Below are 16,513 nucleotides of genomic sequence, written 5' to 3'. Positions count from 1 at the left end.
TTCTTTGAAACATGATAAAAAATAAAAATGTGTTGTAAAACAGTGAAATCCTTTATTTGGACGTTTTATTACTGTTTGACATGTAAACAGTGACATCATCTTTAGCACAAGTTACTCAAAACGATCCATTCTTCTCCAAAAATTATAATAATTTGCAAATATTGCATGAGTGACTATGATGAAGAATACACAGTTTTGTAGGCACGTCTGAAAAACAGCGTTGACCACATGATCTGACCAAACTGTCAAAAATAATGTCTGTACAGATCAAATGTAGCTTCATTGATACTTAACCTCTTATCTTCCCTTTGCGCATTTTAAAGCTGATTTGGCAGCTCTTGTTCCCTCACTGTGCGAGTACAGTGTGACCCCTGTGTGCATGATGGCGGTGGTCTTGTGCTCTGGGACTATCCAGTGTTGTTGCATTGATGGGAGGGGGGCCGTGCTATCTGCTTTATGGAAAGAGGAGGAAGAGAGGGTCACACTGTAACTCAATCCACGGCTGCTCTTCAGCTTCACTCTCCCTGCTGGATCACTGATATTTGGGTTTCGCACAGATGCTCTGTCTGCATTGCGGCACACCAGGAATCTCAGGTTCTGATTTCACTTCACATTTGAGGATTTCACTTCCACCAACAGATCTGGGATAGGCCTCAACATGGCCGACTCTAATATGTGCAAATGGAGTATGGTGGAGGAAGTAGCAGTACCACAGTGTAGAAATATGTAATTCACTAAAATTTTTACTTTAAACAATGGCTTACTAGTTTTTGATCATATGTATATACTCAAGTAAAGTACAAGTGCCTTGAGTTTGGCACCAACGCTCCACTTTGGGTAGCTGTGAATGAAACACTTAAAGGCACAAACAAAATTAAAACTGATACACAACATTAAAACAGCAGGCTAACAGAAAATCTTTTACATACTATCCATAATTCTCCACTTATCCCTTTTGACATGTTATTCCTTTACTTGTGTCTTTAGCAAGATGTTGGTTTGAAGAACATTATTACTGTATCAGGAGTGTATTTCTGCACTTTCTGTAAGAAAGTGTGTAAATGGTGACTCACTTACTGATTGATATGCTGGTGTCAATAAATGATTCACTGAAAACACATTCCATTGGGCTATTAGAGCTACTGAAATTAATACATTCAAAAGGGAAATGTAAGGTGCATTCTTTGGCACTCACTTGGCATGCCATATTAAAAATGTATCAAATCAAACATTTAAAGCATGGACTGACTCTTGGTCATTATTAGAGGACTCCTGACCGCAATGTCAGTCAGGAGCTTGGTTCTTCATCCTTTGGTCTTGATGCTAGCAATGGTCAGCTGACTCGTCACTGTTACTGACATCAAAAAGTCTCTCCCAGCATCACAGAAGGACTTGACGGAGGCCTCTGTGTCAGAGCTGCACACTATAGACTGACACCAGGATGAACTTGAACTCACTGCCTCTGTTCACGTCAGGATGCTGTGGGGTTTCTCCTCTGGTCTAAACACTGCAGGGTCCTAATAAGACAAACATGAACAACTGTAAATAACTGATAAATTATTAACAGTTAATAATTTATCATACATATATATATATATATACATAACTCCATCCACAACACCCAAAGCTTTCTACCACCATTGTGAAGCTTGGTGTGAAGACTGCCTAACACACAGCTGTTAAGAGAAAAAATCTGCAAAGAGATGGAGCACAGACTTCTTGGACTGTATGTTGGTACAATTAACTGCACAGCATGCCATGTTATCTGTCTGATATTTGAATGAAAGACTGTAAAATGCACCAACACCACAAATATAGCTGAGAGGTCACGTTCAGTGACTCGGGAGGTTACATTCAGGTGACAGCTAGCAGAAAGCTAGAGGCTAGCTATCACTCAAAGTGGCCACATCCTTAATTATGCATAACTATAAGACTCAATATAATATAATACAATTTTGTATCATGCTGTAACCATGTTTAATTCTGCTATAAAGTTGGGCATTTTAACATGTGGGCACAGTGTATGGGGTCTGATTGACTTTTGGAGACAGCCTCAAGTGGCCATTTGAGGAACTGCAGGCCAACGTGGAAGTGAAACACTTTATTTTGTGGCCTTGTAGGTTGCTGCTTAGTGGTAGTATGTTTGTTGATGAGGTAATTTACTCCAACGAGGCTAATGTAAACTCACCCAATTATTCCACTGGGGATGAGGAGGATGATGGCAGCAAACAGGAAGGGGAAGCCCTTCATAAAGTGCAGTGTGGCTGGGTAGAGGGCATTGAAGAGGCCACTGCCCACCAGAAAACATAAACTCTCCACACAGGCAACAGAAGCAAACAGGGCACCTGGGAGAAAGGACATGTTCTTCAAATTAAACTGCACTGTAGCATTATAATACTGACAATTCAAATTCAGACACTACACACTGACACACTGAGCTAGCCTTCACGTTCCTGACCATTTAGCACAAGTACATAAGGACAAAAAACCCCCCAAAAAGCTATTTTGCAATAAAATCCTCACATCTTGAAATCACATTACAGTTTGTTGTGTTAAACACCATCTGTTTTTGTAGTATCTACATACTTTAGGTGACTCACCTTGTTCTGATGGCTCCACCAACTTTGACAGTTTCGACCTGAGCACAGGTGTTGAGGCCATGAAGAGGAAACCCAGACCATAACCTGGTGACAGACAAATTAACAGTGACACCAGATTAAACAGTGTGTCATAAGAAGGGAAAGTACAGAGGGTTTTTTTTGGTATTCAAGGCTGCCAGCACTGACAACCTGTTCAGTCTGTCACCTGGTGAGCTGTGACTGTGTGACAGCATTTGCCTGATAAAGTGACATTATTTTCACCTATGGTGAAAAAAAAAAAGAAAGCACACGCCTTCAAAACTTTTCACCATCTCAAATGATATTAAATTTAATGTCATTACATGGTTATTTAATTGTAAGAAAGGCATAATTTGTTTAATAATGCTTAAATAAATACTGATTTCTGTCCTTAATAGTGAAATAATCAGACTTTCAGTCATCTCACATCTCATTGTCCTGACTTTACTTTTGTTTATGAACAGCAAACCTTGCAGACAGAGAAAAATAGTTCATTAGTAGTTCATTAACTCGTTCAAGCGTCTCTCACCTGTGAACATGAGCTCAGTGGTGTCAGTGACAGAGAACACCACCATCGATGCAATATTGGAGGCCAGACCCACAAGAGCCACCCAGGAGTCCACCAAACAGCACTGCATGATCTTCAGCCCCAGCAGACTGGTAAGGTAGGCCAGATGCAGAGCCGCTGATCCATAGCCAATGAGGGCTGGCCCCCAGCACAGTGGTGAGCTCAGCTCATATAACACATATAACTCCCTGCTGCCAAAGTGTACAGTCACCACGAGAAAGAAACACAACATGTAAAGCCACAGCTTGCATCTGTGAAATCGTCCACCCTCGTCACTACTAGTAATGCCTCCTGTTGAGAAGAGGTGCCAGACAGCTTTATGATGGCGAAAGGTGAGAAGCTTGGCACTTGGGTCTGGCAGGACAGATTCACGGACAAACAGGAAAGCGTACAGAGCCGAAGCCAAGTTAGTGGCCAGGACCAGCCAGAATGGGTTGATGTACCTAAAGAAAGGCATAAATATATAATGTTAACAATTAATGAATCAGATAACACAGATAACAAATATTTATTCAACAACACACACATTTCGTACCCTTGTGCCCTCCGCCACTGCCCTCCAATAACGCTGGCTAGCATCCCTGAAATGCCCAGACAAGCCTCCAAAACGGCCACCCTAAATGTGCGGGAGCTTCTGTCGCTGGTATCAGCCACATACGAAAAGCAACCAGCGAGGATGGCATTGAAATCACCTGAAAAGCCACTAAGCAGCCTGCCCACTAGAAAGTAGACCACAGGCAACTTCAGGTACATCACCACTAGGTAAACCACTGCTTGCAGGGCCATGCCCAGGTTGGGGATGATAAGCACAGGTCTGCGACCTGCGAGGTCACTCCATGAACCCAGCAGAGGCACCACAAACAGGCCTACAAAAAAGCCCCCAAGACTGATGTATAGGTTCCAGTGGGCTGTCAAGGTCTCCACCTCCTGTAAAAAAGGTAACAAATATGACCTGGTCAACCACACTTATCAGCAATGATGGGAGTCAAGAACCAGTTCCAAACTGTCTAATTCATCTGAATCACACACCACCAATCTTACCAATTTCTGTTGTCTAATTGATAAGATTTTCCTGTTTTTCTGACAACTGCACACTACAAAACAGTGATGTCTAACACATGCGTCTAGGCTGCTGGAAACTTGAGCAAAACGTGGCTTCACTCAACAAAGAGATGATGACACTGCTAGTTCTAATGTCTGTAAAACGCTCATTTCAAGTATGGGTGGGTACACCTCCAAAAAACTGAAATATCGCTCCATGCAACACAAGGTTAAATTTCAACAACGCTATTTATTTGACACACTTCCGTCGCCAATGCTCTGACCCTTGCATTCTAGGTGTAACTTTGTACGGGATTAGATGTGCGTAACACATTTTCAGGGCTCTGGATCCTTGAGAACAGAGCTGAAAACTGCTGATCTATCGGCATGTTCATATCCCTGTTGTTTGTTTGGTGCTTGCTGTTTTCCTCTGGCTTAAGTGATGTGATGTGATGATTTTAGGGTCTTTCCCACTGACTGCGCAAATTCTTCTAAATGTACTTGTTCATGTTCATTTGTGGACTTACTTTGATTATACGAGTATTTTATATTCATCATGTGTCAGTTTTCCTATGTATAAGTCATGCTTTGTGTTGCATGTGTTTAGTGGCTTATAAGGTCTTTTTAAATGCATATTTTCAGTAACATTAATACGATATGATGTTTTTCATGCATTGGCCTTGTCTCAGCGAGAGAAAGCTATTTTTGCAAATAAGACTCAGAAAATATGAACTACATCAAGGTGTAATATGTGTTTATACTCTTTATTTCTTTGTCGCATATTTTGACTAATTTCAAGTACTTGTCAGGGTAACATAAGGATGTATTGTATATCTTTACTAACACTGACTTTTCTTCTTAGATTTTTTTAGGATGACTGTGTAACACCTATTTAGGGGGATACAAAATTCAGCTGACGGACCCATATTTATTTGGGTTGGTTTTGGTTTATGTTTGGTTTGTAAGCAAAGGTTTTGTTCCCCCTGATCGTTGATGATGATGATGCACACCTGCCGTGCGTATCTCGCTAATTAGCACACCTGACAGCTACTGCGGCTGTTAGCTAACTCGCTCAGCAACAGCCTTTAAAAATGGCTGTTCAGCAATTCAAATAATTCAGATTTCGACTGAAAGCTACTATGACACAGAGCTGGCTTTGAGCAAGGCACTTAAAACCCAGACTAAGCCATTATCCGCAAACAGGTAGCACTGGGAATCGTACTGAAACATGACTGTGATATTGTTTACGTTAAAAAGACGTTGACTCGCGTTACCTTCTGAAGAGGGTCGGGGCGCGCCGAGCTGTTGCTGCACTCCGACGTCTTGGAGCCGTTATAGCCGAGGTCTTCACTGATGCGGTCCCACAGATACTGTGTGGACAGTGGCGCTTGCAGGGCCAGAGAAAACATGGAGAGAAACATCACTGGCTCCACAGAAACCGGCAGCGGGCACGTAACGTTAAACTGTGGCTGTCCGAAGCGGGTGGTGGGTACGTCAGGCTCATGCTTGTGGCCGGAGTCGGTGATCGGCTCTTCGTCATCTGAAGTGAGCACGTCGCCGGGGAGAATCGCCGCAGTGTCCCGCTCCTCCATGTCGAGCAGACTTAAGCCACTGTGAATAAACTGTGTCGCTGTTGCTAGCTTTAACTTTGTATGCAGCGTATGTGAACACTCCTGTGCTCCAATATTCTCTTCTGTAACGCTGTAATTGTGGAGCTAACTAGCTCATTGTGCTAATGCTAGTTAGTTTGCGTTGTTTGTGTCTGCTGGGCCAACTAAAACAAGGCTGGAGGTTAAGTTATCCGCCAGCTCAGCTAAACAGTTGAAGGAAACGATACTGGTGCATATGACATTAAAGCGGGAGCGCAGCGACCCCGTGTGGACGAATAGATGAACCACATTTTAAGCTGAAACGAGGGAACATCCACTTGAAGCTATGGATCTGGTACTGGCTGCGATCATGCTGCAGGCTGAAGAGCAGCATAGATTTAATTAGCTAGCCCAACTTGCTGAGAGATCACAAATTGAGCATTAAGAGTAACATTTTACAGCAAATCAAGGACAATTGTATTTCTTAGCACGAGGGTTTAAATGATGTTTTGGAAGTCGCTTATTTTGGCAGGAAGTACAAACTCAAAACTCCCTCTAAAAGCAGAGCAAGTCCTTTATTCCAAAGCATGAAATGGCACACGTTGAGTTTCAAGTGGTGATGATCCAGTAATAAATGTTCGTGCAGGCAAACACGTTTGGATGGTGTGTCACTGGTCTTATTCACAATTAAGTCTATCAAATTCTCAGACTCAAACGTCAGCTCCAATATTTAATAAGTGATATTATCTTTTAAAAGCATCTTGTCATACTGTATTGGGAAGCCATCTAAAATGCTTTTTTTCTTGTGTTGGTTGTCTTTTTGGGGTTTTAAAGAGGATTACCTAACTCTGAAAGCATTTGTTCTTGTGTAGTAACTATCAGGGATTTTCTCTATAATTAATTACAAACTCAGAACTGCCTTAAGCAATGAAACATCAATCAAAACTGTCTCCTGCGAAACCTTTTCACCGTTTCATGTTGCACACACAATAGAAGGATGATCTGGTTTGTCTGCATTGCAGCCTCTCTGGGAAGGTTTTGCAAGGAATTTCAACTTTGTTTTTTGTGAGTTACACCCACATTACTTATTTGCATGATCTTTTAACTGTGCCATCTGATAGATTCATTTGGTTTATTTTAAGGTTGAACGTCTTGAGACATGTCATGAAATTCCATGAATTTGTGCAGTGTGTCTTGCTCCCTTTGGCATCCAGTGATAAGCCTTATTCTTCCCACTGCTGTATCAAGTGATGTGGAACAGCGTGAATGTTTTAGCCCTGTGACAGCTATTTTAATAATCTCTCTCTCCCTCCCCCTCTCACCATATATATATATATATCTATTTTTTACTTCTGCATCTGCCGCTGATCATCCCGACTCCGGTAAGGAATGCATTGTCTCAACAGAGATGTACAGACCAAGTTCCATCGCCAAATGTTAAATCTCGCAGTACTGTAGATTCTCCAAATCCCCAACCAGGGTCCAAACTACACCACAGCAGTGCTCAGTTGGGTGCTTAAACAGCGTCCATCCACCTGCCAGGTGTCCGTCTGTTAAAGAAGACTGACATATTATGCTCAACCTTGAACTCCTGCTGCAACACTAAAATTAAGGAGATATATTGCACTGCTGCTACTATTACAAGAATTTGATTATGAGGCGTAAGCAGTGCTAAGGTAACACAGTCTAGAGCTGTAGCTCCAGAAAGGTAATAAAGGTGTTGTAAAAAATACAATATATGATGCATAGCAGAAGTGGTAGGAGAGATTGTCTTAGTGCTAGAGTATGATATTGGAGAGAGGTGTTATTGGAACAGGGCATGTGATGATTTGTTTTCATAGTGATATGTTTAAAAGTTAATGGGGCAAATAAGGGCTCATTCTGCTGTCCACGAATGCGGTAATGAAAGTGATTAAAAATGTCATTCTACCACTGAAAAGTCAGGAGCGAGATAGAGAGAGAAGAGTAGAGGCTCGGTAGGAGTCACATTATTTACTGACTTGGCAGTTCAATTCACTGGGGATGTTGTATTAATACAATTTCAGCTACTGAATAATTATCAGATGGGAATCTGTTTCTCCTCTGCTTGTTTCAGATTACTTTCTTCAATCCACAATGTATATTTGTTGCAATAGTACTGCAGCCAAATCTGAAAACGCTGCAACAAAATGAGAGATGTAACCTCTGTTTATCAAAAAGGATTAAAGACATCAGTCTGGAAATACATTCACTTTTTCCTGCTTTACGTTGTCTTCAGCCACAACGTGACCTTTTGTACCATGTAATCTTTGATGATGATAAATTGAAAAGTGGGATGATTCTATCCGTACCATTAAACCAGAGATCAAAGTTTATGTTATCTTTCAGATCTAACCAAACCCTATCATAATGGATTTTTAGTCAATTTTAATGGAGATGAGCAGTTAATGGTTCTTGATTGTTCTTGTTCAGCTGTTCATTTTTTTGTACAGCATAATGATAAACTGTATCTGCGAGCAAAATTACAACTTTACTACTTCTTTTCCCCAACTAGCCATTGCTCAGACACACGTGTGCATCAGATCATTGGTATGTGTATTATATTTATCATTAAGCATGTGAAGCAATGCTGTCCTTGTCTGTCATCATAGGAGGCAAAATGTGGCTTTGCAGCAGTCCTCATCATGGCACTGTATTGGTGTGGAGAGTGTATCCCTGTGGCTCTGAACACACTCATCATGGCACTGTATTGGTGTGGAGAGTGTATCCCTGTGGCTCTGAACACACTCATCATGGCACTGTATTGGTGTGGAGAGTGTATCCCTGTGGCTCTGAACACACTCATCATGGCACTGTATTGGTGTGGAGAGTGTATCCCTGTGGCTCTGAACACACTCATCATGGCACTGTATTGGTGTGGAGAGTGTATCCCTGTGGCTCTGAACACACTCATCATGGCACTGTATTGGTGTGGAGAGTGTATCCCTGTGGCTCTGAACACACTCATCATGGCACTGTATTGGTGTGGAGAGTGTATCCCTGTGGCTCTGAACATGCTCATTATCTTCTCCATGATGGGCATCATTGAATCAAGCAAGGGTATTCCAAATGTGGACTGAACATATGAACATGTCAGTTGGTAGAGGTCTTTTACCTCTTTCTAAGGATCTTGGAACCAGTATCACGCTCCTACATGAATCTATTTGAATCTCTGTGGGGGCAATCTCTCTCTTTCAGCCTGACATACACATACATATGCTTATTGCAGCTACAGTATAAAATATGTGGATGCATGCTTTCTTTAATGTTGAACCATCCATCTAAACATTTGTCCTGCATCCTCTCCAGGCTGATGATATCTCCAACACTGTGCTGCAGCAGTTCTGTGACACAGAGGGCGCAGTGCTGGACAGAAGGATGGACATGATGGTCAGGACAACCAATTTGAGATGGGAGTTGCCAAAGAAGGCAATGTCAAAGGGTTTGAGCCATAATGATAATGACAACAAAGACACGAAGGAAAAGGAGGAAGGAATGATGCTACTTCAAGTAAGTTTTTTTCTTTCCTTATCTTTGAAGTGTCAGCCTGCTTCAGAAAAGAATAATAACAGGTTTAAATTATTCAACAGAAGTAAAAGTAGAAGAACAGGGAAGTGTCTCAGTCAAATGTATGCTTATTGCATTTTTTCTGAGGTCTGAAGAGAAAAAAAAGAAGAAAAAATTTGCTAAGCTAGTGAAAGGCATGACCGTGAGTGACTGCCAGCATTAGTGGGACAGCAACCCTCACAGGAACCACACCCAATGTCATCCTGAAAGGGTAGATTTATGAGTTGGACATGTGAATATGCAAATAAAGACACACACACAAACTGGCAAGTTTTCTGAATAAAGACCTCGAAGGAATCTAAGGAAAACAAACTCGGGAACCCAGTTATATCAACCTTTTCACTCTTAGGTTGTTGATTCAAATTGACTTCTTACCAGTAACAGTCTATTTCAGCTACAGAGGGGTGTACAGTATCTTTGGACGACATTCGTAATGGTTTTAACCAAATTTTATTCACAGATTGAATTGTAGCCATGTGGCAAAACCAGTAGAAGTCACACCTCGGAGAAGAATGAAACTCCAGATTAAGCAATAATAAATTCACCATGTTAGTATTTGAAAGTCAATGTGAACTCACTTAAGCGAACTCATTTTCATTTTTAAACCACACCAAGTGGATTCAGCAATAAAATTACAGTATCATAATGATACAATGATAATTGATGGCCAAAACAACCAAAATAACATCTCTTTTGTATGAAACAACACAATTAAAGCCAAATTATAGATACATTTCCATGTGAGTGAACAGTAAATAAGTCAATTTCTAATGGCTGATTTTCTTTTTTAATCATTAATAGGCTCTCCCCAGATAATGGCTGCACTATTAACTTTGCAAGCTGGTTTGGCTTCTCATTCCCCAACATACTTCTCATACTCGCCCTGTCTTGATTGTGGTCACGATTTATGTTTTTGTGCTTGAAATAAGTTTGGAGTCACTCATGATATTTAACAAACTACCAAAACATCTGCACTCTGAAAACAGAGTAATTCATTTTCATATTGTGTTATTCCAACCTGAAAAAGTCCTTTGGATGTGGCACAAAGAAAGATGGTGCCACTTCTGTGGTTTACCAAGGAACCTGGGTTCATACCTGGCTGGGCCACTGTGCTCTTCAACAAAGACAAACTGCTTGTTATATGGCTTTTCACATGGCCCAGCCTAGAAGGAAAAATATGAGGAAGCGTCAACTATTAATGGTGTATCAATCACTGAATCTCTTCTATTCTGTAGCTCTTTTATCATTGAATGGTCCAGTGTCAGATGTTTGAATCGATGACCACAGTCCTGCAGTCCTCTGGCCAGTCCTTGGTTTACTAAGGAGGTTAATAAATCAACAGCAATGTACATATTTTAAATGTGTTTTCTCATCAGGCACTTCACAAACTAATGTCAGCCCTCTTCTTCTGCATCCCGTCCAATTTGCTGAGATGCCGTGAGAAACACAAGGAAGGCAGGTAAGATGATATGTTTCTGATAATTTTGTGTGTGCAACAGGCACACTGTGATACATGTCTTATTATAAAAAAACTGTATAAAGAACTGATAAATCAGCACATATTAACATGAATATGATGATATATGTTGGAGCGAGAAGGCAGGAGTTGACCTCTTTTTGACTCAGTCTGTGCTCAACAGCACAATGGGAAATGTTCATTCACTGTTGAACCACATTTTATATTTGTGGCATGTTGTGGCAGGTCGGGCATATGAAGATAGGAGTGCAGTTTTATTATCACATCTGTCCTATCTGTGTACTGTAACAGATGAAGATACGGTCTATAACCTTTAAAGCCTTTGACGGCTCATCTTGCTGAGTCACTTCTTTCTAATAAATGTTATCCCAACTCCTTCCTGTGTTGTAGCCTGATAGCACCAAGGTCAAGCCTGTACAACACTTAATGCTGTGCTCTACTTAGACAAATTACTTTTGTATCAATGAATTTTTTTTTCACTGTTAGTAACTTAAGTTAAGCGTGTCCTGCTCCTGTCTATAAGCAACCAGCTCTTTGCGCCTCCTCAAAGAGTGGAAAAACTGTGTGTTTTGTACACAGAAGAACAACACAGTGATCAACACAATCTTTGTTTAAAAGGTATGAGCCAGACCTTGAGGTGCCAAAGTCCATTTCTCACCCTAGAAAGGAAGAAAATGTGTTTAAAAGTATGAATCCAGTTACAACATTTTGATGATGATTTTTTTTTTTTTGTGGTTTCCCAGTTTATCACATTTCATTTTATCTTTGTGGAGTGCATTTGCAGGATCTTATCTGTAGAGCTAGTGTTTTCTGCAGTTATCATCATTGTTCCACACCACCTTGTTCTACAAGGGGCCCCTGACCCCTGAAGTCCCTTCACCTCTGCTTAGTTGGGACATCATCCATAAAAAGATGCCTGAGAACATCCTTTTGCTTCTGGGAGGAGGTTTTGCATTTCTTCAGTATTAATGCAAAGGTAAGCTAGTAACTCTTCGCTTTAGATACCAACTTAACTCACAGATTTGAGAGTTCCACCGATCTTCTCAACTGACCTGGGAAGAAAGTGAATAACTATTAATAAAAATATTATTGTAAATACTGTCACATTAAAATAAATAAAACTAAATTCACACGTTTGTCCCACGGAACAAGCAGGACTGGGCCTAAAAATATATTGACGACCAAGTCTATTGCGCAAAAAAAATTTCCACGGTAGATTAAAATACTTTTAGCTATAATAATTTGCAAGAGGAATGTCATATCTCATCTATTAAACCTCTATTTTAAGGTCTATCATTCTGATGATATGATATTTATGGAAAAATAAAACTTAATGACCTAATGCTAATGACCGCGTATGATAATCCTTGATGTCAACCAGTTGCGTAAAGCCCTGACAGATTGAAACATGCCTGTTTAACATGTGTCTAAATGAATATCCTTTTTAATCTTTTTTTTCTTTAATCCATCATGATACATCTTCTGTACATTTTGTTCCTCTGACTTTCATGCTGCTTGTAGCCAACCAACACCACTGCTTTCTCCTTAATGCAGCCTTAAAGTCATGGACATGGTAAGACCTTTGAAGAAAAGATAGATTCCCTTTAAGTGAGCATGTTGACATGCACACAGTGTTTTGGATAAAGGCTCATATCCAGTTTTTAGATAAGCAGCTTATATTAATCTTTATATCTCATCATTATTATCTATTTGGACACATGCAATATCCTGAATAACAATAAGAGAATATTACTGAACTCTGGCAGGCTGAGCAGCAAAAGCAATTTATACATGCTCAGTATTACAACAAATTGATATTAATATTATTAGATTCGTATAAGACCTACTCTGATATGGTGTTGACTAAACATTGTATTGCCAAGGTTAAGGATCCAAATGGAATTTTCTTTATATTCTATTCTTTTTCTGTTGGTGCCAGGTCAAAGCTAGATTTGTTCTGAACTTACTTGGAGTCATAACCATCAACATTGCCATATTCACATGTGGGGCGTGGCTATAGTCCAGGTAAATACTTTTCCCAATTGTGCTTATGTCACCAGAAGCCCTTGACTATGAACTTAGAAAACTGGAGAAACATGGTGGAGAAGGTCAAGATAAACAATAGCTGCTTATTTCTCAGGATTCCATTCTTGTAGGACTGGACTGGCAGCTGAATTAGTATTTTTATTCAAAAGGTCCCCTGAATGCTCTGGCCAGTCCAGCCTGATGTGCACTGAGACTCAAAGAAGGTTTCTCTGAGTGCTGACACAAAACCCACTGAAGAAATGCTAACTGGAGTAAACTGAGTTCAGTACACTGAGGTAAATCACCTCCAGTCAACCAAGCAGATCAACCCTTAATGCTTTTAGAGTCAATAATACCATTTATGTCAAAGATTTTCCCTGCGACCCTGACGGATAAGCGGTATAGAAAATGGATGGATTGATGGATGTCATTTTTTTTTTTTTTTTTTGTGTATATGAAGTAAACATGATCTAAACATCTGTAACCTTGGCCCTTTCCAGGCTCCATGTACTCTATGTAGACTAGAGAGATTCCTATATCATAAAGAACAAAAACCACCTGTATTTTATCAATTGGAACAAATTATACACACAATTCAGACTATAATTTACACACAAAACACACATGCAGTTTTCAAAGTTCTGTGTCGCTACTAATTTGTGCTGTCTGTCAACCAGAGAATATTCAACTTGTAAGAAAATTAATATATTGAATAGGGATGCTGCAGGTTTTTGACTGAGATAATTTTAATGATGGGCTCAAATCTCATTGTCATCCATAGGATTAAGACCAGTGGGTCACCATTTGATTTAAAGAGAGCCAAGAGGAGGAGGAAGAGGACAGAAGGCAAATCCCTTTAAAGGGTCAAAGTGGAAGGAAAGCAAAATGATAAGGGAAATCAATTATAGGAAACTGAAAAGATTTCATTGAACTCCTTGGCAGGGGTCTATATATCTACTGTATGTGAAGGTCCTGAGCAAAATGGATTTTAAATTGGTGAAACTACAGAGCACACAGGTCAAAAGAGTAAGCAGGTACAAAATCCAAAATGTTTTTGTTTAATCTAGTGACCACTCTTCTGGTAAAGGCTGAAAGGCAGCATCATTCAAAGGAAATCATTCTCATGTTAAATTGGTTCTCACAGTCATGGTGAAGTGAATGGAGGTGTGATGGATGTCAGTTATCACAGGTAAGACATCTTTATGCCCTGATGTCTTCTTTCTAACTTGTCTCATTTTGATTATTTTTGATCTTTTCCAGTCATAATGTAAGCCAGATCTGGCACTGTGTGTTTGTTAAGACTTTTAAATAGAGAAAAGGCAAGTAGGATGTTTAAAGCTACAGTACATTTCCCGCTAAAAAATCCAGTTGGACGATAAGTACTTGTAAGTCTCAGGTTTCTGACCATGTACAAAAACTGTTCTCAGTGAGATCAATGTTATAAATAAATGTTTGATACTCCCTGTAACACCTCTGGTGCTTTTTGAACCTGTTTTTGATAAGTGAACTGAATGGATGATGAAGCTGTAAATGTGAAAGTAATAAACTGAGAACAGTCATTTGAGGAAACAGCTATATGTTTTATTATGAAATGTCTCTGGGAGAGGCAAAGCCATTCCTCAATTTATATAACCTCAGCCTGAGCCAAAAAGTGAAGTCAGTGATAAATCTTGCTGCCAGAGGGGCTGTCTTCAAAAGACACTCATAAACCACTCTTTCTGATGACATAAAATATAGAATTGACATTGCATTTACCTTACACTCATATTCTCATGCATTGTCAGGAAACTAATTGAACCAATTAAAATGGACACTACAGTGTCAAGCGTGATGCTTCATACTTCCAGACAATGAGTCGAAGTAAGTGCTGGGAGAAACATATACAAACATATACATGCTTCTGCACAGCACACTTCTGTCATGTAAAAAACTGCTCTTCTATTTATCTGCTTCTACTGTCACTACTTTTGTCAAAGTGGCAACTTTCAGAGAAAAGATGGTTTGTTTCCAAATACAAGTTTTACTGAGGTGTAGCCTCAGGGTTAAGGTACATAATTTCATTGTCAGTGGTGTGAATCTGGATGGAGATCTTTGTTGCATTTGATCCCCCTCTTTTTGCCTCTGCTTCCTGTCTTGCTCGTTTTTATAAGCTTAGCTGACAGTGCTTGGTTTAGGTGTAACTAGTTAACACGAATGCAACAGTCCCACAATAAATTTTACAGTAAAGAAGGTTATAAAGTTCAGATTTTGTTGGCTGTTTTAGAGAAGCCTTGACGCTCAGACTTTATGTTGTTCTGTTGGACATACCAGAGGTGTCTCAAATATAATATAATATACTGTAACATAAGACTGTAATGTATGTATGACTTCAGTCCATATAGTCAAACTTCACTGACATAAATAAAATCTTCAGATTCTTAAAATTATTCATATTAAACAGCCTGGGGATGAAAAATATCACTCTTTGGAAGGAATGTCCACCAAATGCAGTCTTGTATGTAATCTGTGTGACAAGAATCAGTTTGGTTCAGACACTTACGCTGGTGTAATCTGTTACTAGTACAGTTTGGCTTCAACTATCTGTCAGTAGTAGTCTGTAAAAATGACATCACCTTTTGCACTGATATTGTAATGGTCCCAGCACAATTGTAGCATGTGAATGTCATATGTATGTAAGACACTTTCAAGAGAGAATCAAAATGCTTGAGTGCGAGCAGTGAATGCCTCATGCAACTTTTTATAGTAGATTATTGTTAAACCAAGCTGATCAGTTGAAGTCTCCTCTACTGAAACCATCTGAAAAGATGAATCATAGATGTTGACTCAGCATGTCGAAATTCCACTTGAATGACAAGATGCTGATTTGAATATAACAGAATACAAAGTGCGCGCACAGATACGCGCACGCTGTCATCATGGATATATCTTCCAATGGCAATTACCTGTCACACTGTCATGATTTATTTCCCTTTATTTGACCAGAGGGCCTAACCCTTGTGGGCGGACAGTGGCTCGGATTGACTAACTAACGTCTAGAATTGTTTTTTCATTGGAGCCTTTGGTTGAGTTCATAAAAAACTCCACACTAATATTTACCAATATTGACTAGTAATCATTAGAGCAATATAAAGAGACACAGTTTCATTGCCTTTATATTATAAAAGTGTTAAGAACATTTTCTGTGCAAAACCTGATCTTGCAACTGAGAACACATGAGCACCAGGGCAAACTTTTCCCAAAAGACAATGAGACTTTCACTGAAGTGCCCAAGTTACACCCTCCTAGTGAACTCCATCTTTGGCAGAAAGAGCCTTCAGCGGTAGCTTCACCCTGCAGAGGCCTTGCACTGTAACACAAGAGTTTATTCAATCTGTAATTAATCCTCTGTCTTTCTCTCTGTCATTCTGCCTCACCCTCTTGCTGAGGACAGGGTTTGTTCAAGGTATAGCTATGAACTGAGGCAATTACTGTTTTCCTGGTTCATTGGGAGGATAGGAATTTACCTGTATTGACATATCTCTACTCCCTCTCTGGTCTCTGTCTTTCTACTGTTCCACCCTCTTCCTTTGAGCTTCATACTGTCACTGTAAACGTTTCAGAGAGGAACTTG

At 39.9% G+C, this 16,513-nt stretch overlaps 1 protein-coding gene and 1 long non-coding RNA gene across 2 annotated transcripts; one reads left to right on the top strand and one right to left on the bottom strand.

Annotated features, from left to right (window-relative positions):
• Positions 1-717: 717 nt before the first annotated feature.
• Positions 718-6,461, bottom strand: slc46a1 (solute carrier family 46 member 1). The gene is made up of 6 exons (XM_046388921.1): positions 5,502-6,461; positions 3,722-4,113; positions 3,148-3,629; positions 2,601-2,684; positions 2,189-2,345; positions 718-1,517 (listed from the first exon to the last, which is right to left on the bottom strand). Exons 1-6 carry the CDS (start codon positions 5,817-5,819, stop codon positions 1,472-1,474), a joined length of 1,479 nt encoding a protein of 492 aa, XP_046244877.1. The 5' UTR covers positions 5,820-6,461; the 3' UTR covers positions 718-1,471.
• A 2,697-nt stretch (positions 6,462-9,158) lies between these two features.
• LOC124059062 lies at positions 9,159-14,745 on the top strand. The gene is made up of 3 exons (XR_006843360.1): positions 9,159-9,344; positions 10,778-11,854; positions 13,685-14,745. It is a non-coding gene; the product is annotated as an uncharacterized LOC124059062 (long non-coding RNA).
• The last annotated feature ends 1,768 nt before the right edge of the window (positions 14,746-16,513 follow it).

This window comes from Scatophagus argus, chromosome 5 (genome assembly GCF_020382885.2).
Source record: "Scatophagus argus isolate fScaArg1 chromosome 5, fScaArg1.pri, whole genome shotgun sequence".
Lineage (NCBI taxonomy): Eukaryota > Metazoa > Chordata > Actinopteri > Scatophagidae > Scatophagus > Scatophagus argus.
Note: the sequence above shows the minus strand (reverse complement) of the source record. Positions and strands in the feature narration are given on the sequence as shown.